The sequence below is a fragment of the Atta cephalotes genome, assembly GCF_000143395.1.
Source record: "Atta cephalotes unplaced genomic scaffold scaffold00010, whole genome shotgun sequence".
Lineage (NCBI taxonomy): Eukaryota > Metazoa > Arthropoda > Insecta > Hymenoptera > Formicidae > Atta > Atta cephalotes.
Window position 1 is genome coordinate 2,984,159 of NW_012130074.1, and position 13,508 is coordinate 2,997,666.

At 30.2% G+C, this 13,508-nt stretch overlaps 1 protein-coding gene across 1 annotated transcript in view; it reads left to right on the forward strand.

Annotated features, from left to right (window-relative positions):
- The first annotated feature begins 4,422 nt into the window (after positions 1–4,422).
- The window catches only part of LOC105627729, a 32,720-nt gene continuing 23,634 nt past the window's right edge, over positions 4,423–13,508 (forward strand). The window contains exon 1 of the mRNA XM_012209007.1: positions 4,423–4,590. Within this exon, the coding sequence (XP_012064397.1) occupies positions 4,423–4,590 (168 nt within the window). The remainder of the gene's footprint in view (positions 4,591–13,508) is intronic.

The window sequence follows — 13,508 nt, forward strand, 5'->3', positions numbered from 1 at the left end:
GTAGTACTAAACTTTAAAATTAGTCGGACGACGTTTGTTATCCACTTAATTAGTATAGATTAATTAATTAAATAACTATACATACGTATGTGTGTGTGTGTGTGTGTGTGTGTGTGTGTGTGTGTGTGTGTGTGTGTGTGTGTATAAATTGTGTTATCTTCTAGAGAGACACAACGAAATTGCCATGTTCCGGTAAGCCAATAAAAAGTGTGTGTAATGATTAGTTCTCTCAGCTCCATTAAAGATTACAAAAATATTATTACTCACGTGAGTTAGCGTGTGCAATTTTTTAAAGAATATTTTCTTGGCACGAAAGTTCTAATGAAATATATAACAGTTTATAAAGATGAAAATCTACATCGAAATAAACATTTCGTATTTGTATTCTATTCTAAATCTCTCATCTCAAAAGACCTCAATTTAACCTTAATCCTTTCTTTTTGAAATTTATAGATTTATTATGGTATTTGATTCTTTTAACTTTTGACTTTTTCAAAATTTGTATGTGCGTGTGTGTGCGCGCGTGTGTGTAATATACATACATACATACATTGAGAAAAAAATAACCTAAATTTAAATAAACATTTATTTGAATACTGCCAATTAAACATATCTGCTTACAATAAATAAATATTTAATATTTACTTAATAAAAAGAAATGATTGTTAAATCAAATTAATGTTTTTTTTTGTATGTACTAAATAAACATATTTTTATATTTAATAAATATTTATTAGTTGATACTATTCAAATAAATATTTATTAAAATTTGGAATATATATTTCTTCAGTGTATATATACATATACATACAGTTGAGGGAAAAAATATGTACTTTATCTCTTACACGTACATATACAATTGCTATTATTAGTCAATTATGCTTGATAAACGGGCTGTCGGTGAGCGATTTCGCAGAAAATCCCATTCGTTCCTTCGATTTCGATGTTCTCTTACTGATATTGCCGACTCGACGTTATAAACATAACGCGCTAACGATTATCCGCTTAACTCACTGACAGCTGACATTAGCACACGAATTCTCTTGCGAAGCGGTCGCGAGTTCTCTCGCGCATTGCTTTTGATATTCTCAGTTCTATCTACGCTCACCTTTCTACAAGTAATAGGACTATAACGTGTACACATAGTTTCAAACGTTAAAGACAGTATTTTCACTACAGAAATTAATATTTTTTCAAAGAGACACTATACATGTCTTCTCTTCTCTCTTTATCTTCTACTCAACTTTTCTATGAAATTAGTAAGAAGATCGATATCTTAATTGTTGAAATTTATTTTGACATTAAAAAGCACCAATTTCATATCAATTTGAAATTAATAATATAAAATATATAAATGTGAGTAAAATAAATTGAATGTCTGACGGAATATCTTAATTAAAAAACTGAAGAAATTAATAAAATGGTTATGTTCGCACAGTGATTTTTGTATATTTCTGTTTCTAATATTATAAATTGATAAAATGTGTATGAATCGGCCTATACAGGAATTAGAATGCCAAGTATATTACAGACATATTTCCGTATTTAAGTTACAATTTATTTCAACGTCAAGCAAACTGAGATCTCTGCATTTCATTTGTCTACGGTTTCTAGAAAAAAGGCGACCGGTATAAAGCCGAATGAGTTGAGATGAATCCTAATTGTCTACACAATCTACAATTCCAGCTATTTCTAATTCATCTCTAATGTATTTTCTGTTATTAATATCATTAGTATTAAATTGCCTTCGCCTCGAAAGATAACTTCGTATCTTTACCTTAATCCATTATTTTTTCATTGCTCATGATCAACTGCATTATTCTTATCGAATATCTTTATTATCGAAAATGCGATTGAAATCAAAGTGATTCCGTGTTCTTCGGAAAAATTAAAAATTTTAAAATCGTATTGGCTAAATTCCATTATCCGCTTTTCTCATTTGATTGGAAATTAATTGTAAAGTGATGTACCACAAAATACAGGATGTGCATATGCATACAAGACAAGTGCACGTAGATGCACTTTGTTCGAGGGGGGGATAGAGCAGCGAGACATGGGAGGAGTTCCCTGCGAGTGCTCTCTCCGTCTCGTCGAAGAGACCACTCTCGCGGTGGCAGAGGTGGTCTCTGCTCACCTGAGCGTTTCAGGTGGCAGTCGCCCTGCTGAGTCGTTCAGCGACGGGTTCTCCTCGCGTGAGTGCTGCGAGCGAGCGCGATTAGCCAGAGAATACACGACGACGATCCCGGAGATCCGCGAATTTGAGACCGCGGCGATTGAGATGTCGAGCGAATCCGCGAGTACTCGCGATGCGACCCGGAAATCGCTGACGATCTCTCAAATTTTCCTTCGTAGAGCGATGAAGCATCCATCATATCTGTTTCTATAAATGCAATACTTAGTTTGACACTTAGATCTAATTAGACGAGAATAATTCAATAGGATTCTTTTAGTCTAATAAACAAATCGTTGTGAATTGAACTTTAATCAGGAACTAATTATTAAATCAGACTGACATTTTGATAAATCAGCTGATTTGATATAATTACGTATTTTTGCTGATTTAGATAAAAGGACACTTCGGTGATATTATCAATCTAACACTTGTTTACAATTGATTTAATAAATTAAAAGCATTTGCAATATTTATTAAATTTCCTGATCCCCAAAAATATTGCGCAATCGAAACATTTGTGTATCATGAAACATTTTATAAAAGACAATGTGACGCATTAATATGATGAAGTAATCAAGCAAAGTCAAGCAAAGATTCTTTCGTCGATTGGGATAATTCATACGTTGCAACGCAGACCGACAGAAGATTGATTGAGGATTCGAAGATAGATCCATAGCGTGCAGAAAGTGCGCTTTCGAGTAATTTCAAGATCTACTAATTGCGGCTATGGTTGAGGAGCAGTAATTTAGAAGAGAAGGTCGATGTTCATTAAGCGAATCAGGATGATCCCGGTAATTTGTATGCCGACGTGTGCAAAGCATACCCGAGCGGCAGTATGAATTTGTCGTGAAATCGATTCGTCCGACTGCATTCTGGTGAAATTATCAGAGTATCGCGTAATATCGAGCGACTCGGAGCTGCGATAAGTGTTCGGTTAAAGAACTGATTGCAGGAAGGAAATCTCAAGTCGGAGTTTATAAAATCGTATAGAGAATTGGACGATTGGACGAAGAAGATATCTAAGTGATATCGTATGCGCATGTTGATCAATGAAAATCAATGAAAATAGCTTATTAAAGATGTATCAACGTAGGATAAAAGAACGAATGTGTGTTGAGTGGGAACTATGTGAAATGCGAACAATGTCGTAGAGATAATAGTGTAATTTATTTACCGAAAGTAGACACTCGCTTCCGCACTTTGGATTTTCCGAGCTTTCTCTGCAGACGAAGGGACAAATGATTTTTAAAGATATTTGTTATAACTTGTGTTTTATATAAATTTGTAAATGTATAAAAAATATAATAAAAATATGAAAAAGATGTAAATTAATCCAATTGTTAAATTACTTTTTAAATAAAATGTTTCAAAAATTTGTCCTTTACTTTAGGACACAATAAAATAGAATTTTATATTAATGTGAAAAAGGAGAATTGCGCCAGCATTAAAGATTTTGGATATTTAAATTTCTACGAGAGTTCGAATCCAGGAAGGCTCATCTGATTTTGATGATAAGGGTTGATTAGAAAGCAGATTAATTAATGGACATAAGATTAAGATCTGTGAAGTTTACTGAGACTATATTGATTGACTTAATCAGATTGACGAATTAATCTTAATGGTGAATAAAAAGCGAGTTCAAAAAATGAATAAAAAGAATTGCAGCCATTCATAAATCTTACAATGATTCCCTTGACAGGGAATGCCCACACCGTTATCGCTGATAAATGCCAATAATTATATAGCCATAAGTCTACGTCAAATAACAGAATCAACAAATGTCATTTATAAATGAATTGATCAATCACGTGTTAACAAGAACTTACACGCGATTCGTAAAGACTCTTAAAATAAGATTCCGTTGTAATAGAATCATCAAAATTATAATTATTGATCATTGAATATTTTGAGTGATAAAAATAGCAATAAACGATTGAACTTGCTGAAAAAAAAGATAAGGAATTTTCGTTCGAATTAGTATAAATTTTAGTAAAGACTGAGAGAAAAAGGATATTCGAAAATTTCGAAGCGAATTTCTCTGAAAGATGGCTTTATGTGAAAGCTGACGATGGAATGGACAACAATTCGACTGAAGAGCAATTGTTGAAAACTTTCGAAGTTTTGCAAAGATATTGCTTTTCCAAGTGCCGTAAAGTCAAGTATACAGATGAAATAGCCAAGGACTTTCCACAGGGAGTGCTTATTTCCGCGAGTGTCTCGGACAATCATTGATCATAAACAAGTGGAGCATGATGGGAGAAGTGATCCGCGTTTCTGGGAGGGCACCGGACGTCGGTGACATTCTGAAGGAGGCCATGTTGTCGCAGAGGTTTGCTGATGTGGCCCTGTGCTGTCCAGGAGGTCAGCGATTCCTCGCGCATCGTTTAGTTCTGTCAGCAGCCAGCTCTTATCTTCAGGTCGGTATAAAATAAAATGACTGCAGTCTATAATTAACTGGTAGTATCCTAATTACCTAATAGTAATTTATTATAATTAATAATTAAATTGATTATTGTAGAAATGACGAATTAAATTTTTTTTTTAATCGATTGAGAGATCAGAAAAAAGTTAACTGTCTGTTTTTTTTTATTTTCTTCTTTATAACGTACATTTAAATTGGATTGATTAATTAAATTAATTTGAAAAATTAAATAAGATCTAAGCTTTTTACAATTTATTTATCGAATTTCACTCTCTTCTTTTCGAATATTTATTTGGTAGATAATATTAACATGATTACCAATAATCAAAATAGAGTTTCTTGATATCGTCATAATTAATATTCTTGAAATAACTATTTACCTTAAAATAACAAAAGGTTAATTGTAAAAGATAATTAGTCGTCTTGGATTTATATACGCGACTTATAGAAAGTTTCACAATATGACATTTCTCAAAGTGTATTCATTTGAGAGAAGCTCCTATATTACTGTAACTCGTATCTTCGTCCATAATAAGAAACGCACAATAAATGAAAATACTCGACTCGCGTTGCCGTTTAATTAGCGGGTTGATTACTGGATAACAGACACGAAGTTATTAATCTCGCACTTGAATGCAAATGTATTTCGCGTCGGATGTTTCTCGTTCGCCCATGCTGGCTTGTATTCGAGCGCGTGCGTAAGTAAATCATATATCGTCGCGATATAAACCAATTGTGTGCGCACCTCTGACGAGCGTTTAATGCCGCTGAATTATGTCACACGGAAATAAAGATAATGCGATATCGCAACTTCGCACTCGAGGTTTCTTGAAACCGCGCCGACACGTTATGATGCGCGTCGCGCTCTTGCGAACTCACTGAGTTGCGCGATCGTTAAACTATTGCGCCACTAGATTGGAACATGAGCGCAAAATTAACGAGACAGGTGCGATAGTAGACTTGGCGATATTAATGTGCAACAGAAAACATGTATTCCTAATACTTCTCGGTGTGTACATCCTTCGAGGCGATTATTTCTTAAAGAGCTGTTCTGTATTGAGTCAACGAAAAATAAATTGATTATTTTTTTAAAGAATTATCCTGTGCTGAGTTGACAGAAAATAAAAACTTTTCTTTAGTTAACGAAGATTATAATAAATTGGAAACTGTAAAAACTAACTTCGTTTTTTTTATTTATCTGGGTTATTTCGGAACTTTACTCTTTTTAATGCCACTTGATTCTATTATTATAGCGCAATTATTAGTTTTTGTAATCGTTTTATACTCAATTTCTCGTGCGTTTAAATTTACTTTATTATACGTTGAGCTCATTCGGTTAAACGAGAATTCAATTATAATACATTGAAAAACCGTGATCGTTTGTTATTTATATAAATTCTTTTAAAATTATTTTTAATTTCCACTTGATTGCGTTTTCATTACACAATTATTGGTCGTTATACCTTTTTTACATCTAACTTCTCTTGCGCGTTCAAATTTACTTCATTTTACGCTGCCTTATGTTTACATATCTATTATAATTCATATCTAGAATTATATAATAACAAATAAGATCTTTTACTTATATCCGAATTGTTTTGAAATCTTGTTCCTTCAAACTTCCTTATTTATTTTTAACGTTCACTGGATTCCGTTATCATCGCGCGATTATTAGTCATTTTGTCTTTTTATACTTAATCTTCTTCGTATTTATTTTACTTTACGCTCCGTTGTTTTTATCACATAAAATTCTTAAGTGTAGTTTTACGTGAGTAGAATCTTGTTGCGGAAGGAAAACCTAGGAAATAAATCTCGATGCACACGCCAACGTAATTACAAAGTAATGTCGCGTCAGCGACGTGAAAATTGTCAATTATGCGTCGCTGCCGCGATTCGTGCTATGAATTACGCTTTCTAAACTCTAGCAAACGGAATGCCGAAAAGAAAAATTTCCCATACTTCCTTACAAATGGAAATTTGTTAAACGAACTTAGTCCATCCTCGTTTTATTGACATTTCATTTTATTCCATAAATTCTTATTTGGCTTTTTTAGAAGGATATTTAAATGCATAACATAACGTATCTCGCTCAATTTCTACATCATTTCCAATATTTTGTCATTGAATTTAAAAAAAAGAAACATGAATGATACCGATTGAAGGCGGAAATTAAAACTAGCATTGCGATGCGTTAGAAAGGCAATCGCTCTTCCCGCGTCTCACATTGGAGAAAGAAAAATACAAAGAAAAGGAAGAAAATGATGTCCGCAAAAGGTTTGCTCTCTTGTCGCAACAAATATGGCAACCTTGACTTTAATGTTGGCAGATATCCAGATCTTTGTTGCCGTAGAGATGTACGGCGCATTTCTACACAGTACTAGACAACCCTTTTGCGGTTCTTGGAAGATACCGGATCGTCCGCGCAATGCATCTTTCCGGTACTGCCATTCGTGGAGATTTCCAAGTCCCGGCATCTCGATTTATTACCGTTTGACCCAGTACCTATTTACTCCACGCAAAATTCCCACTTTTTCTTGCACTCTTTCGTGCGTCGCGTGGCGCGAAAAGAAAAAAATAACTATAAGCGCAACATCACCATTCCTTTAAAAAAACGTAAATAAAATAGCAGAGTCAAAATATTAAAAAATTTTTATACTTAGACTTAAAGTTATACGTATTTTCATTCGTAACTTTAACCATATTTTTGAAATTAATCAGAAGTATTATTGATAAAAAACATATTAATTAAAATTAAAATTAAAAATATACCTTTATAATATCATACTTTTCATTAAATGTTAGAGGAAATAAAATAAAAGAAAAAGATATCTTACATATTTCCTTTCTCTTATCTACTATATCTTAAATTATATTATATTTTTTATTAAAATATTTATACATGTAATAATATTTTACATATAATAGTTTTAAAAGTATAATTAATTTCCTTTTGCATTAAAAAATATAAGATAAAATTTTTCTTTCTATTAAATAAAAATGTTGCGTCGTTCAAAGAAAAAGTTATTGTTCCGTATTTTTTTCAAAACACGCTTTTATCGATAAATGCGCTTTTTACTTTTAAAATTCTGTAGTAAATGAAACGTAAACTATATATTAAATAACATCATTATAAGCGTAAGTTCTAAATACGAGCCATAAAATATAATTTTAGTTTTAAAATGATTAGCATATGCATTTAGAGCAATCTCATTTTATTTGTTCATCATTTGAAGCGAGTATTTCATTGATGCACATCTCACCGCTAATTAACCAGTTAAGGAGAACCATGAAGGATTGATATCCGGTTTTAGTAAATCAATCTAATAATGTTTTCATTCAATCTAATAATGTTTTCGCGCGGTAAAATTAATTCGCTACAAACAGAAATGACTGAAAGAAAATGGAACAAGTAAACGAATGTGAGTTATTAAACATCTATATATGATTCAGCCACGATTTCTGAATTTTTATTGCAAAATAAATTGTATGATTTACAACAACACGCTATAGCATTATCTCGAAATTGGCAAATTCACATGATATTCTAACGCAAATGATTAATGCATATAATCGAATATATGTATATATAATATGTATATATATATATATATGTATATATATAACATATATAAAATGTAATATAAAACTGAAGATATTAAGCAATCAGAATATAAATTAATAAAATTTTGATGTAAATTATTTTAATTTAAGAAGGAAACAAAGAGAAAGAGAGAGATAGAGAGAGATTAAGATTGTAGAAAAGATCACGTATAAAATGTTGAACAGATTCATCATTACGAAACATATTGCGCGATTTGTGAACATGATTACGCTATACTGACTTTTTTACTATACATCTAACATTTGTTTTCATCTCGTGATGAACGTGAAAAATCACACATGCTTTAATTAGCGCGACTACAATTAGATGAACTGGACTGATTCTTACAATTATGAGTGAGAAAGTATTATTCAATACATTGTATTTTTAATGTAAAAGAATTCCATGAAAATGTGAACTTATGATACGCTTTGTAGACCCTGAAGGAGATCTCAAACCGGTTTACGACGATAATCATTTATTTTCAATTTTATTCGTTTCGTTGGATTACTAACACAGAAAATTATGTTTTTACGTTTAATTTAGTTACACTACGCGAAATTGTCGACGCCCAAGAAAGATATTATACGTTCAGGACACGAATCATTACAATTTAGAATAGGATTTACGCATGCATGCAATTGGCCTGTTTCCTTCGCGGCATTTTATGGTTTCTTTATGGCTTCTTGCTAACATTAACGACCTTATGAATATTTTAGGGTAATTACGGTTGTACTATTTTTTTTCTTATTTCTTAAATTATCTTCCCGATGATGATCGATGATGTTTTTATCTTCCATAAGCAGGTGCAGTTAAAAGAAATTTCCGAGAATTGAGTCTTCTTTTACTGTAAAAAAAAAATGCAATAAAAATGTGATAACATTAATACTTAAAATGTTTGATATTAAATAGAAAATATAATATTAAAAATAAGAATTTAAGAATTTTCAGATGTAATTAAAAAGAATTAATTATAAAATTATATATATAATAATATAATATTATTTTTTCCAGTTTATATAAAAAATATATGTATCAGAAAAGTAATTATTGAAGATAATTATTCTTGCATAACAGAGTTTCAATATAATTACTTAAGAAATAGCAGCCTCGTGCAAATGTCAATAGATTAAGAATTCTTGAATTTATAGATATAATAGGGATAAGAAGCTTTAAATCAGTGATGAAAAGTTATGATCTTTTAGTGCGAGTAGATTATAGTGAACGTGTAGATAGATATATATGCTTTTTACAAGCGTCGCAATTTTACGCAGAATTTAATTAGATTATATCTATCTTTTATGTTCGAAGGAATTTTCAACTTTCCGTTAATAAATAAAAGAATATATGTTTTATGAATATCCGATGAATATGTGTTGTTATTCTAAAAATTACTTCAAAATTATTAAATAATATTTTAAAGATTCTCAATGAAAGAATAAAATCTTATTAATACACACACACACACACACACACACACACACACACACACACACACACACACACACACACATATATAATACATATAAACTACGGACTCTTATTTCTTAAATTATTTTATCAAATGTTATTTTATATTGAACAAGTCTTATATACCGAAATAATATTTTTCGCCATAAATTATTCGCAATTTTTAAATCTTTATTATTAACGTATAACGATTAATATTTTTGTAAAAAAATGATTATTAGCATCAAAAAATTATTAAAATGATTATACAAAATAATAAGTGATTTACTATTCCGATTCCGCTCAATATGTTTTAAAATCGAAAAAGATTTTGGCGCGCAATATATAGAATCAGTATATAAATTCACAAGAAATATATATTTAAGCAGTAAGATCCGCTTTGATTGAATGTAGGATTTCTCTTATTTAATTAGATGTAAGTTTAATTAGATATGTTCTAGTAATTAATCAAGAGAAGATACGGACGTGCACAGGTTCTGCAAACGTATAATTTAAGAATTCACGGCTTATCTTCAAAGGATCTGATAGAAACAAAAAGTTTTTTAACCGTCATGTGTGATGAGGAGTTATGGTTTTCCGCTGATTATAATATGACCACGCACGTTTTTTGTGAGCATCTTGCCACATGAAAACGTGTTTCTCATAACTCGGACTATCATTAGAATGCCAGTGTAGCACGAGATCACGTTCATTGCTTAATTAAGATTATCTTGAAAGGGAGCGACGAGCCGATATTTTACATCGGCGTGTATTGCTCATGCCAACTTATGTCAATCGAAAGACACGATGTCGATACGAGTATACGATCTTAAAATGTCTTTTGCATGCTATTTCTCTTATTGCTGGGCTATATATATTCATACTATGATGTTTTTCTTCAATTTTAAACGTTTAGAAAGTTTTATTTTATATATATGTTATTTGAAGATATATCTTACTTTGTAAGGAAGATACATCTTAATGAAGAGGACATAAAACGTCCCTTCGAAAAAATCGATTTTTACATTTATAAACATATGTTTGAATAATATGGAATGAACGACACTTACGTGCTTTTTTGTTAAATATTATATTAAAATTTAAACTTTTACATTATTTATAAAAAGACATTTACTTGCTGGATATAATTTATTCGTTTATTAATGAGATCACGATTGAAAACGGAGACCGAGAAATAATATTGAAAATACATATATGTTATTATATAAATTCTGTTGTATTAATATTATTAATACATATATGTTACAAAAATATCATTTACATTCGCACATTCGATTCACATTAATAAGGCAAGACTATTATAATAAACTGTATGAGCTATTAGCGATGACATACATAGAGGAAAGGACAGTAACGGCAGAATCGCAATGTCATGCTGATGGCAACGTTTTAACCGCAGTGATGTTTTGCACTTGCACCAGGAAATGCTAATTAAACACTATGAAGTTGAAATTCACCATACAATTAATTAGACGAAGGCCAACAGGTCATCGTAGGAAGATCAAAGAGATTAAAATTAATGTAAGTGAAAGATATAATTTAAGGAATAGTATTTAATTAAGAAATTAATTAATTAGTTTGCTTTATTTGTTTTTTTACTAGTTTTTAATTTAATTTTTTTTTTAACATTTGTGAATTAAAAAATTATTTAAAGTCGCTATATTATTAAAATAATATTTAAATCAAATAATTGTGTCTTAAATAAACACAAATATTTATTTTTGTAAGAAAATTATATTATTGGTTTATTAAAAATTTTTAATAAAAATCTCAAAGCATTTTTATGTTAATTTTATTAAAAGTATTTTGTATTTATCGAAAATGTATATCATTTGACAAAAAATTATTATAAAGATATTTGAATAGATATAATATTTTAAATCTACGTTTTATCCTAAACCTATTTAATATATAATCATCGATATATATAATTCATAGTATACTCATACAATATATTAATTTCTATCACAAATTTTTTGAAATCGCCCATTATATGTCAAGTGACAATGCCCAATGACGTTAGAATATGATTTACATATAGTTACTTCATTGAACGGTGCATGTAATAAATTTATAGTCGCTTTTAAATGCATAAAAAATCGTGTCCGTTAGTAAAGAAAGTTAATTGAAAATAATAGACTTCCAGTTCGTTAGAAACACACTGATGGAAAAAATAACCGTCCAGCAGCTGTTCATTATTACTAATAGTAACGAGCTTAATTTGATATATTCTGAGAAAATAGCTTCTTTTTTTGCTTATATTGTAGATTCTAAAATTTTTAATATAACGAATATCAGTGGAAATTTTTTTAACTACATTATCGAACATTTCTCGACTTCAAACACACTTTTTATTTTTGTTTTAGAAGTAATATTTTTTCATTTGTATATTTTTATATTTCTATAAGCAATAGAGTGATATTAAAAAATGATGTAGTAGATCAAAATACGTATTGTCGCATACTATATCACCTTTTAATATCTTTGCTTGAAAAAGTTTGGCTTGTAATCTCATAAATCATCGAGATCTTACAGTTTAAGTATAAAAATAAAAAATTTTAAATATAAAAAATATAATTGTTCAAATGATACTCGTGTATAATATTCAAATGTATTGATATTTATTTTTATACATACGAAATAATATATATATATATATATATATAAAATAAGTATATAATATATTGTATGTATAATGTATATATAATATAAATATATTTTTATAATAAATTTATATTGTATAATAACAAAAAATATAATTTAAATCAGACTCTCAAACTCTAAAATAATAAGTAACAATAAAACTAAGACTAATGAGAATCAGCGCGGGAATAGGTGCGCATAGATATTAATTCAAGTAAAGTACTTCAATTTGATAGATGTGCTATTAATTTACTAATTAGAGAATTTATTTTTGCCAAAGCTTCATGACATAGTCTGTTTGAGATTCCGCTTCAGTCTTAGAAACCTGATAGTGATTCATTAAATATAGGTCGTTAACTAACTAATTCGTTGTTATCGTTGATTATGTATAACTGATGATGATGACTCCAAAGAGAATGGATTCAAGATTTCGGAATAAAGCTGCTTATCTATCAAATTAAAGTATTTTACATGAACTAATACCTATGCGCATCTATTCCCGTGCTGACTCTCATTAGTCTTAATTTTATTATTATTTATTATATAAAGATTATGCGTTTAGCGAGTTTCCTCCGTGTCCAGATCCATTCTTGGAATACCAACCGTTTCGTAAACCTTGCAGTCCACTTCATCAAGGAGTAGCCTGATACTCCTATCCTAAATATCAGGCTGCTCCTCGCCTTGATGAAGTGGACTGCAAGGTTCACTAAACATTGGCATTCCAAGAATGGATCTGGACACGGAAGAAACCCGCGAAACACATAATCTGTATATAGAAAACACCCACGAAACCCTCAAGAATGTTATTTATTATTTTATATTGTTCCTTATGTGTTCCTTAAAAAGATCGAGAAGTTCAAAATTAAACTAAATAAAGAAAACGCAAAGAATAATAAATTCATGGTGGAACCAATAGATAGCGTTTATTAGTTTAGCAGAAACGCCGCTATCTCGTATTAAGCGCCTATCTCATAATAGGGAGCTTTTCTCTATATATTTATACATCAGTAATAAAATAAAAATTATATTTTTCAAGTTTTTATAGAACAGAAACTATCAAAACAATGAAATTAATTTTTGTTCCAACAGTTAATTAAAGTCATGTGAAAGCTGCTCTATATATATATATGTGTGTGTGTGTGTGTGTGTGTGTGTGTGTGTGTGTGTGTGTGTGTGTGTGTGTGTGTGTGTGTGTATTA